The 20,694-nt window shown below is 41.8% G+C and overlaps 1 protein-coding gene across 1 annotated transcript in view; it reads left to right on the top strand.

Annotated features, from left to right (window-relative positions):
- Window positions 1-20,694, top strand: part of LOC145344564 (epiphycan-like) — a 30,361-nt gene that overhangs the window by 9,480 nt on the left and 187 nt on the right. Inside the window, exons 2-5 of the mRNA XM_080191762.1 lie at window positions 6,364-6,511; window positions 11,066-11,224; window positions 12,531-12,733; window positions 16,189-16,284. Coding sequence (XP_080047888.1) covers window positions 6,364-6,511; window positions 11,066-11,224; window positions 12,531-12,733; window positions 16,189-16,284 — 606 coding nt within the window. The remainder of the gene's footprint in view (window positions 1-6,363; window positions 6,512-11,065; window positions 11,225-12,530; window positions 12,734-16,188; window positions 16,285-20,694) is intronic.

Raw genomic sequence — 20,694 nt, 5'->3', positions numbered from 1 at the left:
CTATCTACAAGATGTGCCGCAGCAATTCACCAAAGACCCTTAGACAGCACCTTCCAAACCCACGATCACTTCCATCTCGAAGGACAAGAGCAACAGATACATGGGAACACTACCATCTGCAAGTTTTCCTCCAAGCCACTCACCATCCTGACTTGGAAATATATCACCGTTCCTTCAGAGTCGCTGGGTCAAAATCCTAGAATTTCCTCCTAAACAGCATTGTGAGTCAATCCACAGAACATGGACTGCAGAAATTCAAGAAGGCAGCTCACCACTACCTTCTCAAGAGCAGCTATGGATAGGCAATAAGTGCTGGCCAGCCAGCGACGCCCATGTCCCACGAATGAATTTTTAAAAATCAGAACTTTAATCCAATTTCATGTACTGCTGCATATTTCTTCTTTCCTCTTTGGATTTAGAAACTCTGCCTGTTATTACCATATAGTTAGGTTTGGCCACACATAAAACATAGAACATCTTCTATTTGGATCTGGAAACTCTGCCTGTTATACATTTATGGCTTTAGGGCTTGCTAAATCTCGCTAACTGTCCCAGCTGGAGACAATACACATCTCTTTAATCGTGTTTAACCCTCTCTCCACCCACAGTGCCTGTACCTTTAAGACTTGATTACCTGTAAAGACTCACATTCCAACCATTATTTTGTAAATTGAGTTTGTGTCTTTGTATGCCCTGTTTATGAACTGAAATCCCATTCATCTGATGAAGGAGCAATGAGTGCTCCGAAAGCTAGTGGCTTTTGCTACCAAATAAACCTGTTGGACTTTAACCTGGTGTTGTGAGACTTCTTACTGTGTTATACATTTAGCTAGATTTAGTCACTAATTAAGAACTGCAAAATATCAAAACTAGTAACAGGAATAGGCCATTTAGCCTTTCAAGCCTGCTCTGCCATTCATTTTGATCATGGCTGATCATCAAATTCAATATCCTGATTCCTCCTACCCCCCCAATTCACCCCATATCCCTTGATCCCTTTAGTCCCAAGAGCTATATCTAATTTCTTCTTGAAATCAGACAATCTTTTGTGAGAGTGAATTCCACACATTCACCACCCTCTTGGTGAAGAAATTTCTCCTCACCTCAGTTCTAAAAGGTGTCCCTCAAACTATGACCTTTTGTTCTGGACTTCCTAACCATTGGGAACATTCTTTATGAATCTACCCTGAGAAAGGAATGATTGGTCAATTTTTTCTCCATCCACCAAACAAATCAGGAAAAGTTAGATGCAGTTATCATTCTGATTAGAAGTTACTCATTAACAAAATGAAGATTATTAACCCATTTCTTCCTGCAAAATGAGATCATAAAGCCCTTGAAAAATAGATATTACACTACTTGTCAAAACTCAAAATTGTACAGCTTTGAAGAAGACATTCTATCCATTCTGTCTCTTTGATAAAGCTGTTCAATTAGTCCCATTTCAATGCCCTTTTCTAATATCAAGGAAAATCTTTCCTTTTCAAGTATCTAATCAAAATTATCAATACAAAATGGTTTATTGGATGTGGTTCATAGCTAATTTATATGGACAGATTACATAACTTGGCTTGTAATCCCTTGAGTACAGAAGACTGGAGCAGAAGATTTTAAAAACTCATCCATGGGCTGTGAGCCTCATTGGAAAACTGGCATTTGTTGCCCATTCCTAATTGCCTTTGACCACCACCATTTTGGTTCAATGTTGTTAGGAATAGATTTCTAGGTTTTTGACCTAACAATGTCATAAATTTGGGCCTAGCCAATGATACCCAAATCCTATGAAAAATTGAAAGAAGTACTCCAGCGCAGTTCTGAGGGATAATTGCACTATGAGATATGCCAGGTTTTGGAAAAATACGTTAAACTATGGTACCCTCTGCCTGCTTGTGTAGCTGTATAAGATCCCAGGGCACTATTTCAAAGATGAGGAGGGGGTTTCTCTCCCTTGACCTGGCCAATGTTTTTCCCTCAGTCTACATCACAAAAACAGAATGGTTGTCAATTATCATATTGCTGTTTGTGGCAGTTACTGAGTGCAAATTAACTATTGTGTTTCAAAAAGTACTTCATTGGCTGAAAAGTGCTTTAAGACATCTGATGGTCATGAAAGGTATTACATGTGCAAATATTTCCTCAGGGTTTTGTTGTTGGCCACTTGGCCTTTTGGCTAAGATCAAGTGTACTATCAACATGCTGAGCTTGCTTGAAATCATTAGGTTACATTTCAGCTTCATTTGAAGCAATTTATAAAAGCGGCATCTCGGCCTTTTGGCTAAGACGCAAATGAGATCAAGCCTTAGAGGAGGTGCAATGCATACTCCAATCAGCTTGGATCACGTAGATCTAGCCCAAGACAGGAGGTGAGAGCCATGTCTTGTCAGCTTGAATCGGGAATGTTTCAAATTGTTGAATCTCTGAATTGGACTTGATTGGATTGAATTGGAATAAAAACAAAAAAAACCCATTATCAGCTGCTACAACAATGACCTTACCTCCATCATAAGTGCGATGTTCATGGATGGTATCATACTTAGAGTTTTGGACTCCTTACATATGGAGGGATTTAATTACATCGAAAGCTATTCAGAGAGTGTTCACTTGGTTGATTTCTGGGATGAAGAGTTTGCCTTATGAGGAAATGGTGAACAAATTGGGCTTGACTAGAGTTTAGAAGAATGAGAGATGAACTTATTAAAACATATTAGATTTTAAAGGACTTGACAAGTAAGATGTTAAGAGAATGCTTGCTTTTGTGGGGGAATCTACAACTAGGCAGTATAGTTCCAGAATTAGCGGTTGCTTATTGATGATAGAGATGAGGGCATTTTTTTTTCTCTCAGAAGGTCATAAATCTTTGGAACTTTTTACTCTGGAAAGCTGTGGGAGCTGGGCCATTGAATATATTCAAAGCTAAGATGGACACAGTCTTGAACTACAGGGGAGTCAATGGTTATAGGAACAAGCAGGAAAGTAGAGTTGAAGTCAAGATCAGATCAGCCATGGTCTCATTGATTGGTGGAACAGGCTTGACGTACAGCATACTACTGCTCCAATTTTCTCTGTTCACAATGCCACACAGAATTCAGTACAATTCATAATTTCTCAGTTACTGAAGCAGTTGATACCTGCATGCAGCAACATCTGAACAACATTAAGCTGAGGTGATAAATGCCAATTAATGTTCAAGGCACACCATTGCTAGGCAATCATGGTATCAACAAGAGAGAATCTAATCATCTTCCCTTAACAATCAATTCCCATTTGTAAATAAGACCGTAAGCAGGTCTGGAGCTGAGGAGACCTGATGATCCTAAACTGAGCATCGATGAGCAGGTTATTGTTGAGTAGGAACAAAATACTATGGATGCTGAAAGTCTGAAATAAAAACAAAAAATGCTGCAAAGATTCAGCAGGTCTGGTAGCATTGGTGGAAAGAGAAATAGAAGTAAAGGGTGCAATTTTACGGCCTCACTCGACCCAAGGTCATAAAATCCAATCCGAGGTCAACGGACCTTCCCATTGTCCGTCCCTCACCGGCTCCAATTCCCATGGCGGGCGGGGTGGTAGAATTCTGGCAAACGTTTTGAGTCCATGTGGTCTTCTTTATACTGGGGAGCCTGAAAGCAGATCGGCTTGCAGAACACCTTCTCTCAGTCAGCAAGCATGACATCGACCTTCTCATTGCTTGTCATTTTAACTCACCATCTTGTTCCCATACCCACATTCCCATCCTTGACTTGCTGCAATGTTCCCCTGAAACTGCAGGGAAAGCATCTCATATTCCAATTTGGCACTCTACTTGAGTTCAAAAACGTCAGGTCATGAACTCTCTCCTCCATTTTGATATTTTTCCCCAATCCCTCTCTCCCACAGGGCCACCTGTAACTTATTTTGCTTTGATAGAGCACCAATCCTTATTCTACAATTAATGCATTCTGCTATCTTACCTTTATGCCATCATGAACATCTTCTTTAGACTTTAATACACCATTAACAGTGCCTTTGTCTTGTGTCCATGACATCTTTGTCAATCTCTCCTGAGTTCCCATCTATTCCTGAACTTCTATTCTGTTCCACCTTCTCCATCTCCCCTCTCCAGCAATATAATCCATCACATTTGTACTCCTTTTTAGTTTTGAAGAAGTCACATGGACTTGAAATATTAGCGTTACTTCTCTCTCCACAAATGGTGCCAGACCTGCTGAGTCTTTCCAGCATTTTGTTTTTATTATTGTTGAGTAAATGCTGCTTGATAGCACTGTTGACAACCCCTTTCATCACTTTACTGATGATCAAGAGTAGACTGATGGCTGGGAGTGGGGTGGTAAATGGCTGAGTTGGATTTGTCCTACTATTTGTGGACATGACATATCATCATGCAATCATAGAATTATATAACACCCTACAGTGCATTCAGCCCATTGAGACTGCATCGACTCCATGAGAGTGTCTTACCCAGGCCCACCTCCCCCTACCCTACCTCCATAACCCCACATATTTACCCTGCTAATCCCTCTAACTTACACATCTTGGGACACTAAGGGACAATTTAGTAGAACCAATCCACCTAACCTGCACAGCTTTGGACATTCGTGGGAAGTTTTCCACATTGTTGGGTGGATGCCAGTGTCATAGCTGCATTGTACCAGCTTAACTATGGGCAAGGCTAATTTTGGAGTGCAAGTCTTCAGTACCACAGCTAGGATGTTGGCAGGATCCAAAATATTTGCCTTCAACTATTTTTTCATATCAGGTGGAGAGAACTGAATTGGCTGAAGACTGGCATATGTGCTGGTAGAGAGGAGGTTAAGATAGATCATCCACTTGGTGTTTCTGACTAAAAGTGGTTGCAAATGTTTGAGCCTTGTCTTTTGAACTGACATGCTGAGTTCTGGGTGCTCTGCTTTCTTCCCACTGAAAAAAGATGCACAGGTTATGTTGGATGACCATGCCAAATTGCTCCTTAGCACCGGGGGATTAGCAGGGTGAACACATGGAGTTATGGGGATAGGGTCTGGGTGGATTGTGTCAGTGCAGGCTCGATAGGCCGAATGGCCTCCTTCTGCACTGTAGGGATTCTATGATTCTATGACTTAGACCATTATCTGGGTTTACTCATGCCCACATTTGGTGTAAACCTAAGAGAGATGCTAATCCTCTTGGTCCTACTCATTGACCAAACCTCAACAAGCAACTTTATTAAATGAGTTTAGAGAGAGGGAGAGGGTCAGACCTTACAAGATACACTTTAGGAAGCACTTTAATGTTCCTCTTGTGAAATGGATGTTGGGAATAGGGATCAAAGGCAAGTGGATTTCTTGCTATTAAATTCTATGTAATCTCTGATACCCATATCCAAATGTCCTGACAGTGTGCTCTAGGCGAGTAACCCTTTGCGCTGGCAAATGTCTCGCCATACATCCCTCTACAGGTTTAGTGGTATGTTACAATGAGAGAAATAAAGGCAAGCTATAAGTAGCCGAAAATGTAACATTAGAAATAGAATTAATCCTAGAAAAAGGCATACTTTGAAATGACATCTTCAAAAGGCATTTTGTTACATTCACAAGGTTCATATTTGAAGTCCACAATTTGCAACAATTTATGGTATGTTCTCCCATTGGAAATGGGTGTTGCTGGCAAGGCTAGCATTTGTTGCCCATTCCAAATTGCCCTTCAAATGAATGGCTTGCTGGGCCATTTCAGAGGGCAGTTAAGGGTCAACCAAAGACTATGTAAGGGCGGCAGATCTCCTTCCCTAATGAGCAATTGTGATCCAGATGGGATTTTACAACAATTGATGCTAGACCATCACCATTACTGAGAAGATTCAGATCTTTTTGAATTAATTAAGTTTAAGATCCACCAGTTGCCATGGTGGGGTTTGAAACCCTGTTAGCAAAGTATTAACCTGGATCTCTAGATTAACAGTCCAGTGATATTACTAACTACTATACCACCATCTCTCCCTGAATGACTTAATATCGAATGAAAGAAAATCAAAAGTTAGAAAATAAGAAAACCAAGACATTTTTGTCTGGGTATACAGTCTAAGAACTATTAGTACTGAAATAGAATTTGGACACATGAGTAAGTTTGATGCAGTATGGACAAATTCATTGGCTGTTAAGTACTTTGAGATGTATGGTAGTTGTAAAAAGTACTATATCAATGCAAGTCTTTCAGTTTTAGAAACTTGTCAAGATTGTGTTTAGGCATCAGACGTTACTGCCCTCATGTGGTAGGAGACAGCACACAGATTGGATTGTGACTGTCCCAGTTGCAAAATATAAAATCCAGGTAAACGTGGAATGTCTTCTTCAAATTAATAAACTTAATGGTGCCTTTTTGGTCCTATAGATCGAGATTGGTAGTCTGGAACCTTCCGGGAACAGAGAACTTGTTACCTATGATAGTGACTACGAGGAAGAAGAGTTTGTGCCCCATGAACCTTTGGATCCTGGTGCTCCCAGTGTGCCGGGTCTCGTTGGCCCCGAGTCGAAGGAAGGTTTGTAGCAGCAACAGTGTGAGATTTTATTCAGAATCTGGGTCTATTTGCACTAAATGGAATTTTGGCTGATTGCCACAATTTACATTCCCAGTATTTTACAAAAGTGTAAATATAATTTAAAACTTAGTGTGGTTTATACTCATTTTTTCGCTTTTAACGCCACAATTTCTGAATGAAGGTTTTATTTTCAACATATTTGTTGGAGGTGACAAGGGCCCTTTTGTAATTTGCTTTTCATTGTAATGTTGGCTGCTTAAAGGAACGTTTCCTCAGAATGCTCCACCACAGCGTGTGACTTTCCGCTGTTTATGATCTGACCACAGCAGACAAAAACTATTCAAAAGTGTTAAATTACATCGAAAATTCCAGACTCCGGCTACATTTATTTCATGGACAATGAAGTCAAATCCAAACGCAACATCCACATTGCCTGCAAAATTAATACACAGGGATTTGCAGTCCAATAGGCTGCAATATGAGTGTTTTAAACCGAGATCAGCGTTCAAAATTGTCCCAAATATGAAATATGTTTCAACTGATATTCTCCACCCTCTTCCAAACCTCACTTGTTTTCCTTGAACAGGTCATGTTTTATTCATGTAGCATATCACATGGCAGCATCATGTTTTTGTTACCAACCTAGTATTCCAGAAAACTGGACAAATAATCCAGAGACATGGGGCCTTATTTTACCATTTTGATTCTAAGTGCTGGGCGGACTTGAAACTGGGAGTATTTCAGATCTGACTTTTAGACCTGTTCTTCGGCACCCCCATATGCGCTCTGCCTACAAAAATATCAGCGAGTCTGAATCGCACTGCACAAGCCTGTGGGTGGGGCTTAGCGCACCTGAAATGCTGCAGCTCCGATCGGCACCTCCAACTACGCACGCACAGAAAAAATGATAGAATGCTGCTCCTCTACCACATCCCTCCTGGGTTCAATAATGCCTCTCTGTGGCCCCACAAACATTGCCCCACCCCCCCAGCATTGCTGACCCTCTTATCCCCCCCACCCCCTCCACCACCCAGATTGATTGCAAGCCCCCCCCACCCTCCCAATCGATCTTAAGCGGAGAGTTGTCAGATGCTAGGCACTTACCTCCCCACTGACCCTCACTGATAGAGCACCCGAATTGGACTTATGTGGAACATGTCTGTTTTACGCTGATTCCGGAGGCTGAATGTAATGGTAAAGGGGGAAGTGCCTGTAAAGTTAGGCATGTAGCCCATTAAATCAATTTAAACGGGCATCGTATCCGTTTCAGTCCCGATTGCGGCGATTTCTGGGCCTTGATAAAGGGAGAACTGGCGGAGAGGCGGGTGCGGATCACACTACTCACCTCATGCCTGACTTTACCATGTTTTTATGCCCGAAAATGGACACAACGCGACGGTAAAATCGGACCCATGAGTTCCTAACGTCACTGTAGCAACTGGGGAATTTGAATTCAGTTAGTTAAATACATTTAGAATAAAAAGCGAGTACCAGTAAAGGTGACCATGAAACTACCAGAACCTGTTTGGTTCACTAATGTCCTTTGGGGAAAGAAACCTACTGTTCTTACCAGGTCCAATGCATATGACTACAGACACAAAACAATGTGGTTTGCTCTGAAATGCACACAAAGCATTCAGTTATATTCAAGTCTTTCTCAAGAGTAATCAGGGCTGGACAATAAATGCTGGCCTTGCCAGCAACACCCACATCTCACCAGCATTTTTAAAAAATCTTTAATTTTTAAGTAAGTATTAGCAATTTCAAGTTATGTAAGTTTGACGTAAGTCAGAGTTATACTAAAAGATGTGTCATAAATATTGTTGTTACATCTGGTACTTTCCCAAAACGCTATAAAATTCATTGTATACTGTAGGGATATCTTTTCATCCTCTACACACTCAATATTTATGATTTGTCAGTGTATGACAACAGATGTATTATTGTGAAAAAGAAATTTGAGGAAAATTAAGGGAGCCTCTTGATACGTCCAAGAGAAGACTTTATAGCAACTGCCAAGAAATGCATTATCAGCACCCTTCAATCTATGAAAGGTGAATCTTTGAGAGGGAGATAAGCTGCCACAAGTGCCACATGCAAAGTTTCCAAGTATTGGTTGTTTTTGGCCTTGATTGGTGCCTGTTACTAAGCTGCTCTAGCAACTGGTCATTCTGATACTGCATGCTCACAGGAGGTGTCGCCATTTTCCTTTTTCACAGCTTATGATTCCTAGGTGCGATAGTTGATGTTTAGAACCTTCACGTCACGCTTGAAGGCATCCATGAAACACAGACCACAATATCATAAGATATAGGAACGGGAGGAATCCATTCAGCCCTTAGACCCTGCCCCACCACTTAATGAGATTGTGATGACTTCAGCCAGGCTAATAAGGTTGCTCAAGTATGAACTACCTGATGAATCCTAATTGATGGTTAAAATCAGGGAGTTTCATGCTCCCTATTTAAAGAAGGTCTGTCAGTCTCCCAGCCTGCATTCAGCAGGGAGCAACTGGAAAACTGGTTATGTACAGATGTATGATGTAAATAAAGTAACTTGGTGACAGGACTTTTCACCTCTATGGAGTTATTCCAGAGATCATGGCTGATCTAACACTCATAAAGTCCATTTTCCTGCCTTATCTCCTTACGTCCCCCATTGATTAAAAACATAACAGAAAGTGTTCAAGGACTCAGCCTTCACTGCTTCCTTGGGTAAAGAAATCCAAAGAGTCACCACTCTTTGAGAGAAGAAATTCATTCCCAAATCCATCTTAAATGAGCGCCCCCCCCCCCCCCTTATTCTGCAACTATGTCCTCCAGTCCTGCATTTTCCCATGAGTGGAAACATCCTCCAAACATTTGCCCAGTCTAACCCTCTAAGAACTTTATGTGCTTGAATTGTAGTGCCTCTTATTTTTCTGAACTCCAAGCAGTACAGACCCAACCTGTTTAATCTTTCCTCATATGGCAGTTCCTCCATATCCAGGATCATCCTAGTAATCCTCCTCTGTATTACCTCCAGTGATAATATATCTTTCCTTAAGTAGGGAATCCTCACAACATTTGAGAAGTATCTAGATGAAAATGGCATTAGAATAGATAGGTGTTCAGTGGCAAGCTGAGACGTGATGGGCTAAAAGGCCTTTTTATATGCTGTAAGATCTTTCAGTATTCTACTGGCCATCTAGTTTTGGCTACCTCACCATACAGAAAGTCCTTTGGTATGCAAAGTCTTCCAGCCTACGAGGGTGCTGAAATCTCCAAAATCACCTATTTAATGAGTGCCAACAAAGTTGGAAGCTCTACCTTCGAAAGGATTGCAACATTTATGATTTTGTTCTGCCAGATAATGTGACAGACTGAGAAGATGGGAATTTTCAAGTTTGTTTTGCTGGCTGTAAGTCATTTTTCTATCATAGCAGATAACAACAAGATGCTGACAATACAGGCCCCACATCATCAGCTTGGTCCCAAGGGTCATAGAATCCCTACAGTGCAGAAGAAGGCAATTCAGTCCATCAAGCCTGCACTAACAACAATCCCACCCAGGCCCCATCCCCATAACCCTTCATATTTACCTGCTACTCCCTTTGGCACTAAGGGGCAGTTTACCATGACCAATCAACGTAACCCTCACATTTTTGGGCTGTGGGAGGAAACCAGAGCACCCGGAGGAAATCCATGCAGACATGGGGAGAATGTACAAACTCCACAGTCACCCGAGGCTGGAATTGAATTTGGGTCCCTGGTGCCATGGGGCAGCAGTGTACCACCATGCTGCCCCAACTGAATGTTTTTCCATGTGCATTTCATGACTCCTCCAAAGGTGGTTACTTCTTTCCTGATTTATGTATCAAGCTCTGCTTCAGGAGGTAGATTGCCTGGCAAGAACTTAGCATGTCATAAATCATTCATGTGAATCCATTGTAACTGCATAACCTCCATACTTGTTATCAAAAGAATTCAGAGGCTTAAATGCCAATTATACTGACATTCTCAAAAGAATGTCAAATGTTAGATTATGAGAAGAGACACATAAATTAGATTTGTATTCCTGCAACATAGACAGTCAAGGAACCATTTGATTCAGGTTTTTAGGGCTTGGAACTGACCTGAAAGGGTAGGTAAGAGAAACATTTTCCGCTGATGGGGAAGCTTAGAACAAAGGGACATAACCTTAAAATCAGAGCCAGCCAATTCATGAAAGAAATTAGGAAACATGTCTTCACACAAAGGGTGGTAGAGATACAGAACTCCTCTCCACAAAAACAGTAGATGCTAGATCAATGAATAAGTTTAAATCTGAGACTAATAGATTTTTGCTGGACAAGAATGTGAAAGGTATGGTGCCAGGCATCCAGATAAAGCAAAGATATAGATTGGCTATAATTTATCTAAATGGTAGAACAGGCTTGAGGTGCTATCTGGCCCCTACAGTTCCTATGAAGATTATGGCAAAATAAACCTAGTGAAATACGTTTAACTGTTATTGTTGAATCGTAAATGAAAAGCTTCAATAAGCCAATATTCATTTTCTGGTTTTATCCCTCAGGGCTTTCAACCTGTCTTATGTGTACCTGCCTGAGTGGGTCTGTCTACTGTGATGATACAGATATTAAAAACATACCCCCCCTTCCCAAGGGGACCACCCACTTCTACGCACGGTTTAACAAGCTCACCGACATAAAGAAAGGAGATTTTGATGGGCTAAGTACGACTTTATGAAACTTCAAGCATGTAATTAAGGAAGAGAAGACAATGTTACTATCTGATTACGTAACATGTCTTCTAATTTTGTTTCAGAATGTTTTAGGTGCTTGCAAGCCTGCTTTGCTTCGGTTACAATATACTGGAAGTAACAATGAGATACTAAGCAGCCAAAGTGCTTTAATGTTTTAAGTGAAGGGGCTTATAGCATTGGCCATGGGTGATGTAAACGGATTTAAGGTGTTGATATTCATAGTCCACAAGGACTTAGAGGCATCTCCCTCTATTAAAGAAAGACAAGTGGTTATATAGCTTGCGGTGCACCACTCTGCATCAAGCAGGGGATAAACTAAGGAGGCATCACTCCATGATCAATACAGGAATTGAAACCATATCATTGGCACCATTCTGCATCACACTTGAGCCTTCTAACCAGCTGCCACCCAGCCCCCATAGCTCAGCCATGATCTAGTTGAATGGTGGAGCAGGCATTTGATCCTATGGGACCTCCTTTGAAGGTTCTTTTCAAACCTTGGCAATGCTCTTGGGGTGCTTTATTGGAAGGCCATCCTAACTTCAATACCCATTTTTTTGATAGTCTCCAACTGCTAATGCTTCAATGAGGATTTGATAGGGTAGTCAGAGATTAACTATATCCTTCGGCGGAGAATTTACAAAAAAGACAGCATAACCCTAAAATCAGAGTGAGGCCTTGGGTGATGTTGGAATGCACTTCTTCATACAAAGGGCAGTGAAAATCTAGAACCTCTGCCCCCCCACAAAAACCTTTTGAAGATGGGGGTGGGGCATCAATTGAAAATTTCGAAACTGAGATTAGAATGACATGAAATTCCTTTGTGTATCGCTGCTGGAGATGGTGCTATGGAGGTTTTATGTCACCTTCCTGAGTGTCACAGAGCCACCAGCATCAGGAAAGGAAACAGGATCAGACTGTGGGGCAAGGAAGCAGGATTAGAGGTGGCAAGGGAGGCAGTGCAACCAGGAAGCAAAGACAGAAGTCAAAAGCTCTACAAAAAGGAGGAGGAACCGTGTAAATAGCCTTACTTACATTGTAATACTGACTAAATATATTGGAAATGGTTGATCTATTCCTTATATGGAAGCCACATTATCTTAGTGTTACACTGAGTTCAAATGAGTACATTTCAAGCTGCTTATTTTGGTCAGGCAGGTGTTAAAACCATATAGATATTAAGTGGGGACCATTGTATTTGTTACTTGCTCCATGAAGAAATAATTAAGGCTTGTTTCCAAATGTATTCACTGTGATTTTCTTTTAACCACCTCAGATCACCTAAAGAGGATTGATGTGACAGGTAATAGGATTTCTTCAATTGACGAAGATGCTTTGAGGCAGCTGCCTGAGTTGGTGGATCTGATGGTTGCTTCAAATGAACTTGTGCAACTCCCTGAGCTTCCAAAGACAATGGTCAGCATTGATGCAAGTTACAACAAACTGCACAGCAATGGAATAAAGAAAGAGGCATTCAAAGTAAGACTTATTATTATATTCTTTAGCATATCTCTTTTGTTAGATGTCTTTCATGAAGTCAACTTCCAAATGCCAAATGCAAAGTCCAATCAATATGATCGCTGATTCAGCTTCCTCAATGCAGCAGATCTTTGCTCCTTAAGTATATCAGCTATATATCTGTCAAAATCTTTTTGTCTATACACACTTCTCACCTGCACCATCTAGTGGTGATATTCCAACCATAAAACCATAGAACACCTACAGTGCAGAAGAAGACCATTTGGCCCATCGAGTCTGCACTGACTCTCCGAAAGAGCATCCTACCCAGGCCCTTCCCTCCGCCCCATCCCCGCAACCCCACGTATTTACCATGGCCAATCCACCAAATCTGCATATCTTTGGAGTGTGGGAGGAAACCAGAGCATCCGGAGGAAACCCATGCAGACACAAGGAGAATGTGCAAATTCCACACAGTCAGTCACACTTGGCTGAATCAAACTTGGTTCCCTGGCACTGTGAGCCAGCAGTGCCACAAGTTACTTGTCATATTTTTTGTGTCAGTATTTCCATTTAGGCATTCCACATTTATGGTGTAATTTGCCAATGTAAATGCCAATATCACAATTATTGTTGACTCGAAGATAACTTGGAGTAGCTTTCGAAGAGCCAGCAGCCATTCTTTTCCACATCAAAATCATTAAATATTAAGGAATTTTCTTCAACCATTTAAGTTTTTTTTACTTGTTACTTCATAATAAATATTCACTCTCAATATCTTCTTTGTTAATATCTTGTATTAATGAGAATTACCCTCATTAATACCTTGTACTAATGAGGGTAATTCTGACCCTGGGTATTAGTATGAAGTGGGTGATGTCTGTTTAGCTGCCTGTTGTACACCACTCCCGATTCAATTTAACAGAAATTAAATTGGCAAACAATGTTTAATGGACAGCTTAATCTATAATCACCTGACTGACACCACATGAATGTCGAAATCATCCCTGTATCAGGAATGCGGTGCAGTTTGAAACAAAAGTCCCTCATTAGTCAAATAACCCAAATCACGAGAGAGTGGCACTGATTCTCCTGCCTGCAATCTCCCCACTCAGGTTATAGAATGAATGAAAATTCATTGTCAGTCAAGAAGATAATTTAATTGAAAATTGATAGCAATGTCTAGCTTATCCAACTGATGGAAAGATAAATGTTAAAGATGGTTCACTTTGAGCTTGTAGAACTCTCATCTGACGAAAGGAAGAAGTTACATTGATGTGACTCCATTTCCAACCTCAGAATACCCCGAAGTTATTCATGGCCAACAATGTAAATTCAATGTTGTTTTGTATGAAAATATGGCAGTTAGGTTGCATAAATTAATCTTCCACAAAAAGTAATGAGACGAATGATCAATTCATCTGGCTTTGCAGTGTTGGTTGAAGGATTATCTTGATTTCTGCTTTCCAAGCTGTTTAACAATGGCAACTTTATGAAAATGTCTGTCTAGTAGATAAAATTTACAGATAGAAAAGCATTGTAGGATGTGTCTATAAGATTACTTGTTGTTTTACAGAGATTGGATATTTCTTTCAGAGATCAAAGCAAAGTTATATTAAAATCCACAAATCTTCAAGATTGAAAGTCTATAGTCGACGTGACGTAAATGCATTGAAGATGGCACAAAAAGAACCATAAACTGGGCCAAGACCTGAACGCGCCATATCTCATCTTTCCCCATTTGCTTCCAAGAGCCTTTTTTGGGGCACTGTCTCTCTTGCTCCCCATGTCACAGAGAACAGGGGTCTCCTAGACCAAGTATTTTTTGATACCCGATCTGTCAACTAGCGAAAGTGGGACCAAGCTAGTGGTGATGATCTGACCCTTAAAAAGTGTTTGCAGTTTTCAGGCTTCCTGACAATGTGATAGGACATATGGACATGCAGGACATCTGGGAGTTAGGCTGCTTCTCCAGAAAAATGCACCGCTTTTTTCGGCCCTTCTTCTTTGGCGGTCCTCTTGATTGAGGATGACTTGCTTCCTTTGGTACAATAGATTCTGAGATGCCTGATCATCCAATGCACAATCTGCCATATGCGATGTTTGGAGGATTGAGTAGATGGATTGTTTGGAGGCTTGTACCCTCTCTCCAATGCTGCAACTTCGCCTCTGCACATTCCTGATAAAGTCTCTTGATGTTTTCAGGAGAATAAAACTTCTCCATATTATAAGGTCACAAATCAGAGAATACTATGTCAATGGGAATGTTTGACCTTTTCAGGAATGCTTTCACAACATCTCTAAAGCGATTCCACTGTCCTCTTGGGAGTCTCCTGGCATGACTGAGTTTTGAGTAGAGCATTTATTTTGGGAGTCTGGTGTCAGGCAAACAAGTGACATGTCCTTAACACCTCGATGCTGGGCTGGTTACCTTGGTTGTGTTCTGCTGTGCACCCTCTTTCCTTGAAGGATCTTGCAAAGACACTACTGATGGTACTTCTCCAGTGTTTTGAAGTGTCAGCTATAGGTTGTCCAAGTCTCCAGAGTATATAGTAGCGTGGGGATCAGTGCTGCCCAGTAAAACATGACCAGTGTCTGTAATAGTACTGGCATTCACCTGAAGTATGCAAATAGAGTAACTTTCTACTTGAACTCTGAAAAGGGGCCCAACACAGCCCACAAATTGTCATCCTTCACTCTCTCCACAGGCCACTCCCAAACCCAAGCTCCCATTTGAAGACAATGGAAAATAGGAATGTGGATTCACTCCCACCCATTTTTGATTATCACAAAAAGCCAAAAGAACCCATATCTGTTGGCTCTTGTCAGCACCGTAAAAGGTACTTTGCGGCTGCAGTTCATTTCAGGCAGACTTTTACAAATTCTCAAATAATGTTGTTCCTCAACTTACTGAATTTTTACAGCAAAATACTGTTTGATGAAAACTTGATTCAGGTAAATGCTATGGTGTGGAGCAGCCAGCGTTGGACTGGGGTGAGCACAGTAAGAAGTCTGACAACACCAGGTTAAAGTCTAACAGGTTTATTTGGAATCACAAGCTTCTGGAGCGCTGCTCCGCCCCTTCTCTATCTATGGGTCAAAATCCTGGAATTCCTTCCCAAACAGCACTGTGGTTGTACCTACACCACATGGTCTATAGCGGTTCAAGAAAGCATCTCATCACCATTTTCTCAAGGGCACCTAGAGATGGGCACCTGATGAAAGGAGCAGCACTCCAAAAGTTTGTGATTCCAAATAAACCCGTTGGACTTTAACCTGGTGTTGTGAGATTTCTTACGGGTAAAAGCTGTAAGCATTAGTAATCTTGCACTAAGGAATGAGCTTTACTCTCTATATCAATCTTCAACAGAGATGACAATCACAGGTATTTTGCCATAGCGTTGTGCAAATTGATATTAACTGATAATTGGTGATGCATTCTTTTCTCATTGTTTCTTTTTCTTTTTGATTGAAAGGATATGAACAACCTTGAGTACCTGTACCTGGCTGGCAATTCCCTGAGTTACGTCCCCCTTCCTCTGCCTGAGAGTCTGCGTTCTATTAACCTACAGGTATAGCATTCACATTTATCGTGGGAATCCCAATAACCTGTTGTCACCACTCCTTCCAAAATGACATTATTAGGACTGGGTGCCAAATCTAGAAATATGATTGGGAAGATTTTTATATGTAGCTGAGTATGAAGATGACTGTGCTTTTTTTAGCATGAGCAAAGAAGCAGAACCAAGTAGTAGCCTGTCAGTGGTGAGATGGAGTTTCTTACTTGGCACAAGTTAGAAGTGTGCCGGAATACTCCCCATTTGCCTGGATGAGTGTAGCTCCAGCAACACTCAAGAAATTCAATACTATCAAGGCAAAGCAGCTTGTTTGATTGGCACCCCAACCACAAATTTTCACTCTCTCCACCACCAATGCAAAGAGGCAGCAGTGTGCATCATCTACAAGATGCACTGCAGAAATTCATCAAGGTTCCTTAGGCAGCACCTTCCAAACCCATGACCACTAAAAGGACAAGGGCAGCAGATATATGTAGAAACCACCATAAGACCATAAAACATAGGAGCAGAATTAGGCCACTTGGCCCACTGAGTCTGCTCCGCCATTCAATCATAGCTGATGTTTTACTCATTCCCATTTTCCTGCCTTTTCCCCATAATTCCGGATCCCCTTATTAATCAAGAACCTGTCCATCTCTGTCTTAAAGACACTCGAAGACCCAGCCTCCACAGCCTTCTGTGGCAAAGAGTTCCACAGATTCACCACTGTCTGGCTGAAGAAATTCCTCCTCAACTCTGTTTTAAATCTCTGTTTAGTCTGAGGTTGTGCCCTCTGGTTCTAGTTTTTCCTACTAGTGGAAACATCCTCTCTGCGACCACTCTATTCAGGCCTCGCAGTATCCTGTGAGTTTCAATAAGATCCCCCTGATCTTTTTAAATTCCAATGAGTACAGACCCAGAGTCCTCAACAGTTCCTCATACGACAAGCTCTTCATTCCAGGGGTCATTGTTGTGAACATCCCCTGGACCCTTTCCAAGGCTAGCACATCCGTCCTTAGATATGGGGCCCAAAACTCCTCACAATACTCCAAATGGGGTCTGACCAGAGCTTATACAGCCTCAGAAATACTTCCCTGCTCACGTGTTCTAGCCCTGTCAACATGAATGCTAACATTGCATTTGCCTTGCTAACTGCCAACTGAACCTGCAAGTTAACCTTAAAAGGATATTTAACAATGACTCCCAAGTCCCTTTGTGTTTCTGATTTCCTAAGCATTTTCCGATTTAGAAAATAATTTACACCCCCATCCCTCCTTCCAAAGTGTATAACCTCACACTTTTCCACATTGTATTCCATCTGCCACTTCTTTACCCACAGATTGGACACAATCTGCCCAAATCCTTCTGCAGCCCCCCTGCTTCCTCAATATTACCTGTCCCTTTACATATCCTTGTATCATCTGCAAACTTAGCCACGGTGTCTTCAGTTCCTTCTTGCAAATCATTAATGTAAATTGTGGTCCCAGCACTGACCCCTGAGGCACACCACTAGTCACCGGCTGCCATCCTGAAAAAGACACCATTTGCCCCACTGTCTGCCTTCTGCCATCAGCCAATCCTCTATCCATGCCAGGATCTTAATCTTAACCCCCAGCACTTAACTTATTTAAGTCTCCTATGCGGCACCCGGGCATTTCTCTGTAAGTCGCTCACCATCCCGACTTGGAAATATATTGCTGCCATTTCTTCACTGCTACTGGGTCAAAATCCTGGAATTCCTTCCCAAACAGCACTGTGGTTGTACCTACACTACATGGACTACAGTGATTCAAGAAGGCAACTCATCACTATCTTCTCAAGGGCAACTAGGGATGGGCAATAAGTGATGGTCTTGCCAATCATGCCCATATTCCATAAATTAATTTTTTAAAAAGACCATCTTCGGGTCAGTTGAGACTCCACAGCAGCAGCCTGGATGGTCTTGGTGACCCCACTGATGTTGGGTGGCTATACAGTCTGGAAATGGTTTAAAAAGATTCACTGCTGCCATGGATCCTCAGCTGTTATTCCTTGACATGGTAGTTTCAACCACAAGTAGTGATGTGAGGGAAAGCAGATTGTTGGTGTGTTAAGGATGTCCTTGAGTTAGGGCAGGCTTGGGTGGGTGTAAACCATTGTGCACAGACAGAAAGAGAAAGAGAAAATGTTGCTCTGCTAACACTGTTTAATTTTCCTCCCTTATGATAGATCTCAGCAACTAATAACTTTTACATCAGCCATATGTTGGACATCTGCTTATCTCTTCAAGCTATCAGAAGAATGAATACAGACACTTGCACCACCTCAAATAGCTCAGTTTTTTACACAAACCAATCATCATACTAAATACAGCCTCAGGAATATTCTCACTCTGCTTATCATGCAATCGTAGAATGATAATCATTACACTTCTCGATCACTTTTCTATGCTGCAATGAGTCACTCCCTATTCTACTATCATTTCCCTACATATTATATGATCTTGTAGGTTCCTTCATGTCCCCTGGGACCAAACCAATGTGTTCCACAGCTGTTATGAATTCACTTTAAGTTTCTAAGCTATGACAATTCTTGGGGAAGTATCTCACAAGTGTGGCATATCCGATCAAGCATGGGCTTTACTGTCATCTTGCTGAGCGGTCTCAGCTTTCTCTTTCTTCTCTTTTCCTGTTTCCAAACTGTTCCACCCCCCACATGTAAAGTGCCTGTTTCAAAGCTACTTCCAATCTCAACGGCCGATGGGCGGGGCGAGCCAGTAAGATCTTCCGGGTCACTTGCCTCCGTGGCCTCACAAGTGAAGCTTCTCTCCAGGAAGGATCATATATGATCCCTATCAATGGGGACCAGACATGATGGCCTTGCCAGTAGGATCGGAGGCCATTGAGGCCCCCCCAAGATTGGGGACACACGGAGTTTTCGCATGGGCATTGTCGACCTCGCACTGCATACCAGACACCTTGGCACTGCCAGCCTGACACACTGGCAATGCTATGGGGTGGGGCCTGAAGGGGGTGGGTGGGGACCACTGCACACACTGCAACAGCAATTGCGGGGGGGGGCAAAGGGAACGCTGCATACTCTGCAACCAATGATTGGCCACTCCTAGCGTGACCAGTCTGTGCAAGGGGGCAGGAGTTTTAAGCATGATTGGTCCAGACAGGGACAGATGATGGATGGGGTGGGATGATCAGCTACAGGGTTTCACAGTAGTGATTGGGCAGGTGTGATCGGCCATGAAGGCCAACTATAGCTGCAGGAGGCAGTGACAGATCTCTGTGCTCACAGAACACAAAGATCTGCACATGTGCAATTGTACCCTCTATTGCTATCAACCAGCTTTTGGGTAAGCTAACCCTGCCCACTTCCCCTACTGGCGAGAAACCGGTTTGGCCTTGTTTTCTGACAGAATCAGGTAAGATTCAATTTTTAAGACGCCCAAAAAAAGCATAAATTTCTCCCCTTTTCATGCTCATTTGGCACTTAGAACATTTTTGGTACGATCGCCCCCTCGTCTTCACCAAGGATCAATTATTAAATGTTTTTCCATTTCTAACTCAATGTATTTATCAAGCTCTTAACAGGAGTTTCATTTGATTTTACATTCAACAATTCAATCCCTCTTGGGAGATGGGGTTCAGAATAGAAATTCACAGGATTCTTTCTCTAGTTTGGTCTGAAGTTCTCTTTTGCATCTCCCAAGAGATTGTGCAGCTGGTTGGTGATGACAAGGGATGGAGGGTGGGTGTTGCAGGGAATGTGGATGGAGGAATGGTGTGCATCAGTTGTACCATGACAGTCTGAGACAAACATGCTGCACTAGCTAGCCTTCTCCTGTATGTTGTTGTATGTTTAGGGAGAGAATTCCAGTAAGTGGGATCTAGGAAAGGCTGCCAGCTATGAGTCAAAGAAATACTGACATGATCCAACAAAAAAATGGAGTTAGAAAAACAGAGAATGGTTGTGCACAGTGTTAAAGCAAGGGTTATAGAGCTGGGAGAAACTGCAGAGATAGGGAAAGATCAGGACACAAACAGACACAATCCTGAGTGTGCCAACAACTAATTTAAGATAATCAGTTGAGTTCATAATGTGGCTTATTTACACTCATACACAAAGACCCATTCTTTGCAACCAAAAGAAATATGTTCAAACCTTCCACCTTTTTCAAAAGATGCAGGAGCTTGGAGAACCTATTGTTCCCCAATGCTTTCTCCATGGCAATGCCTTGAACAGTCAGAGTCAACTTGCTAACTAATCGGCAGCCTTTTCTCCTGTAGTATATATTGTAGTGATTGTTTGAAAGTTGGCATTTCTGCATTTGTCCTGATCAGTGCAAGATAAAAATCTTCAGCAGTATGCCTTTCTTTTCAGCAATGTTCTGTATGACTAAGCAACTATCTACATCCTATTAAACTAACGTGCTGG

The sequence above is a fragment of the Carcharhinus amblyrhynchos genome, chromosome 6 (genome assembly GCF_965287045.1).
Source record: "Carcharhinus amblyrhynchos chromosome 6, sCarAmb.v2.hapA, whole genome shotgun sequence".
Taxonomy (NCBI): domain Eukaryota; kingdom Metazoa; phylum Chordata; class Chondrichthyes; order Carcharhiniformes; family Carcharhinidae; genus Carcharhinus; species Carcharhinus amblyrhynchos.
Note: the sequence above shows the minus strand (reverse complement) of the source record. Positions and strands in the feature narration are given on the sequence as shown.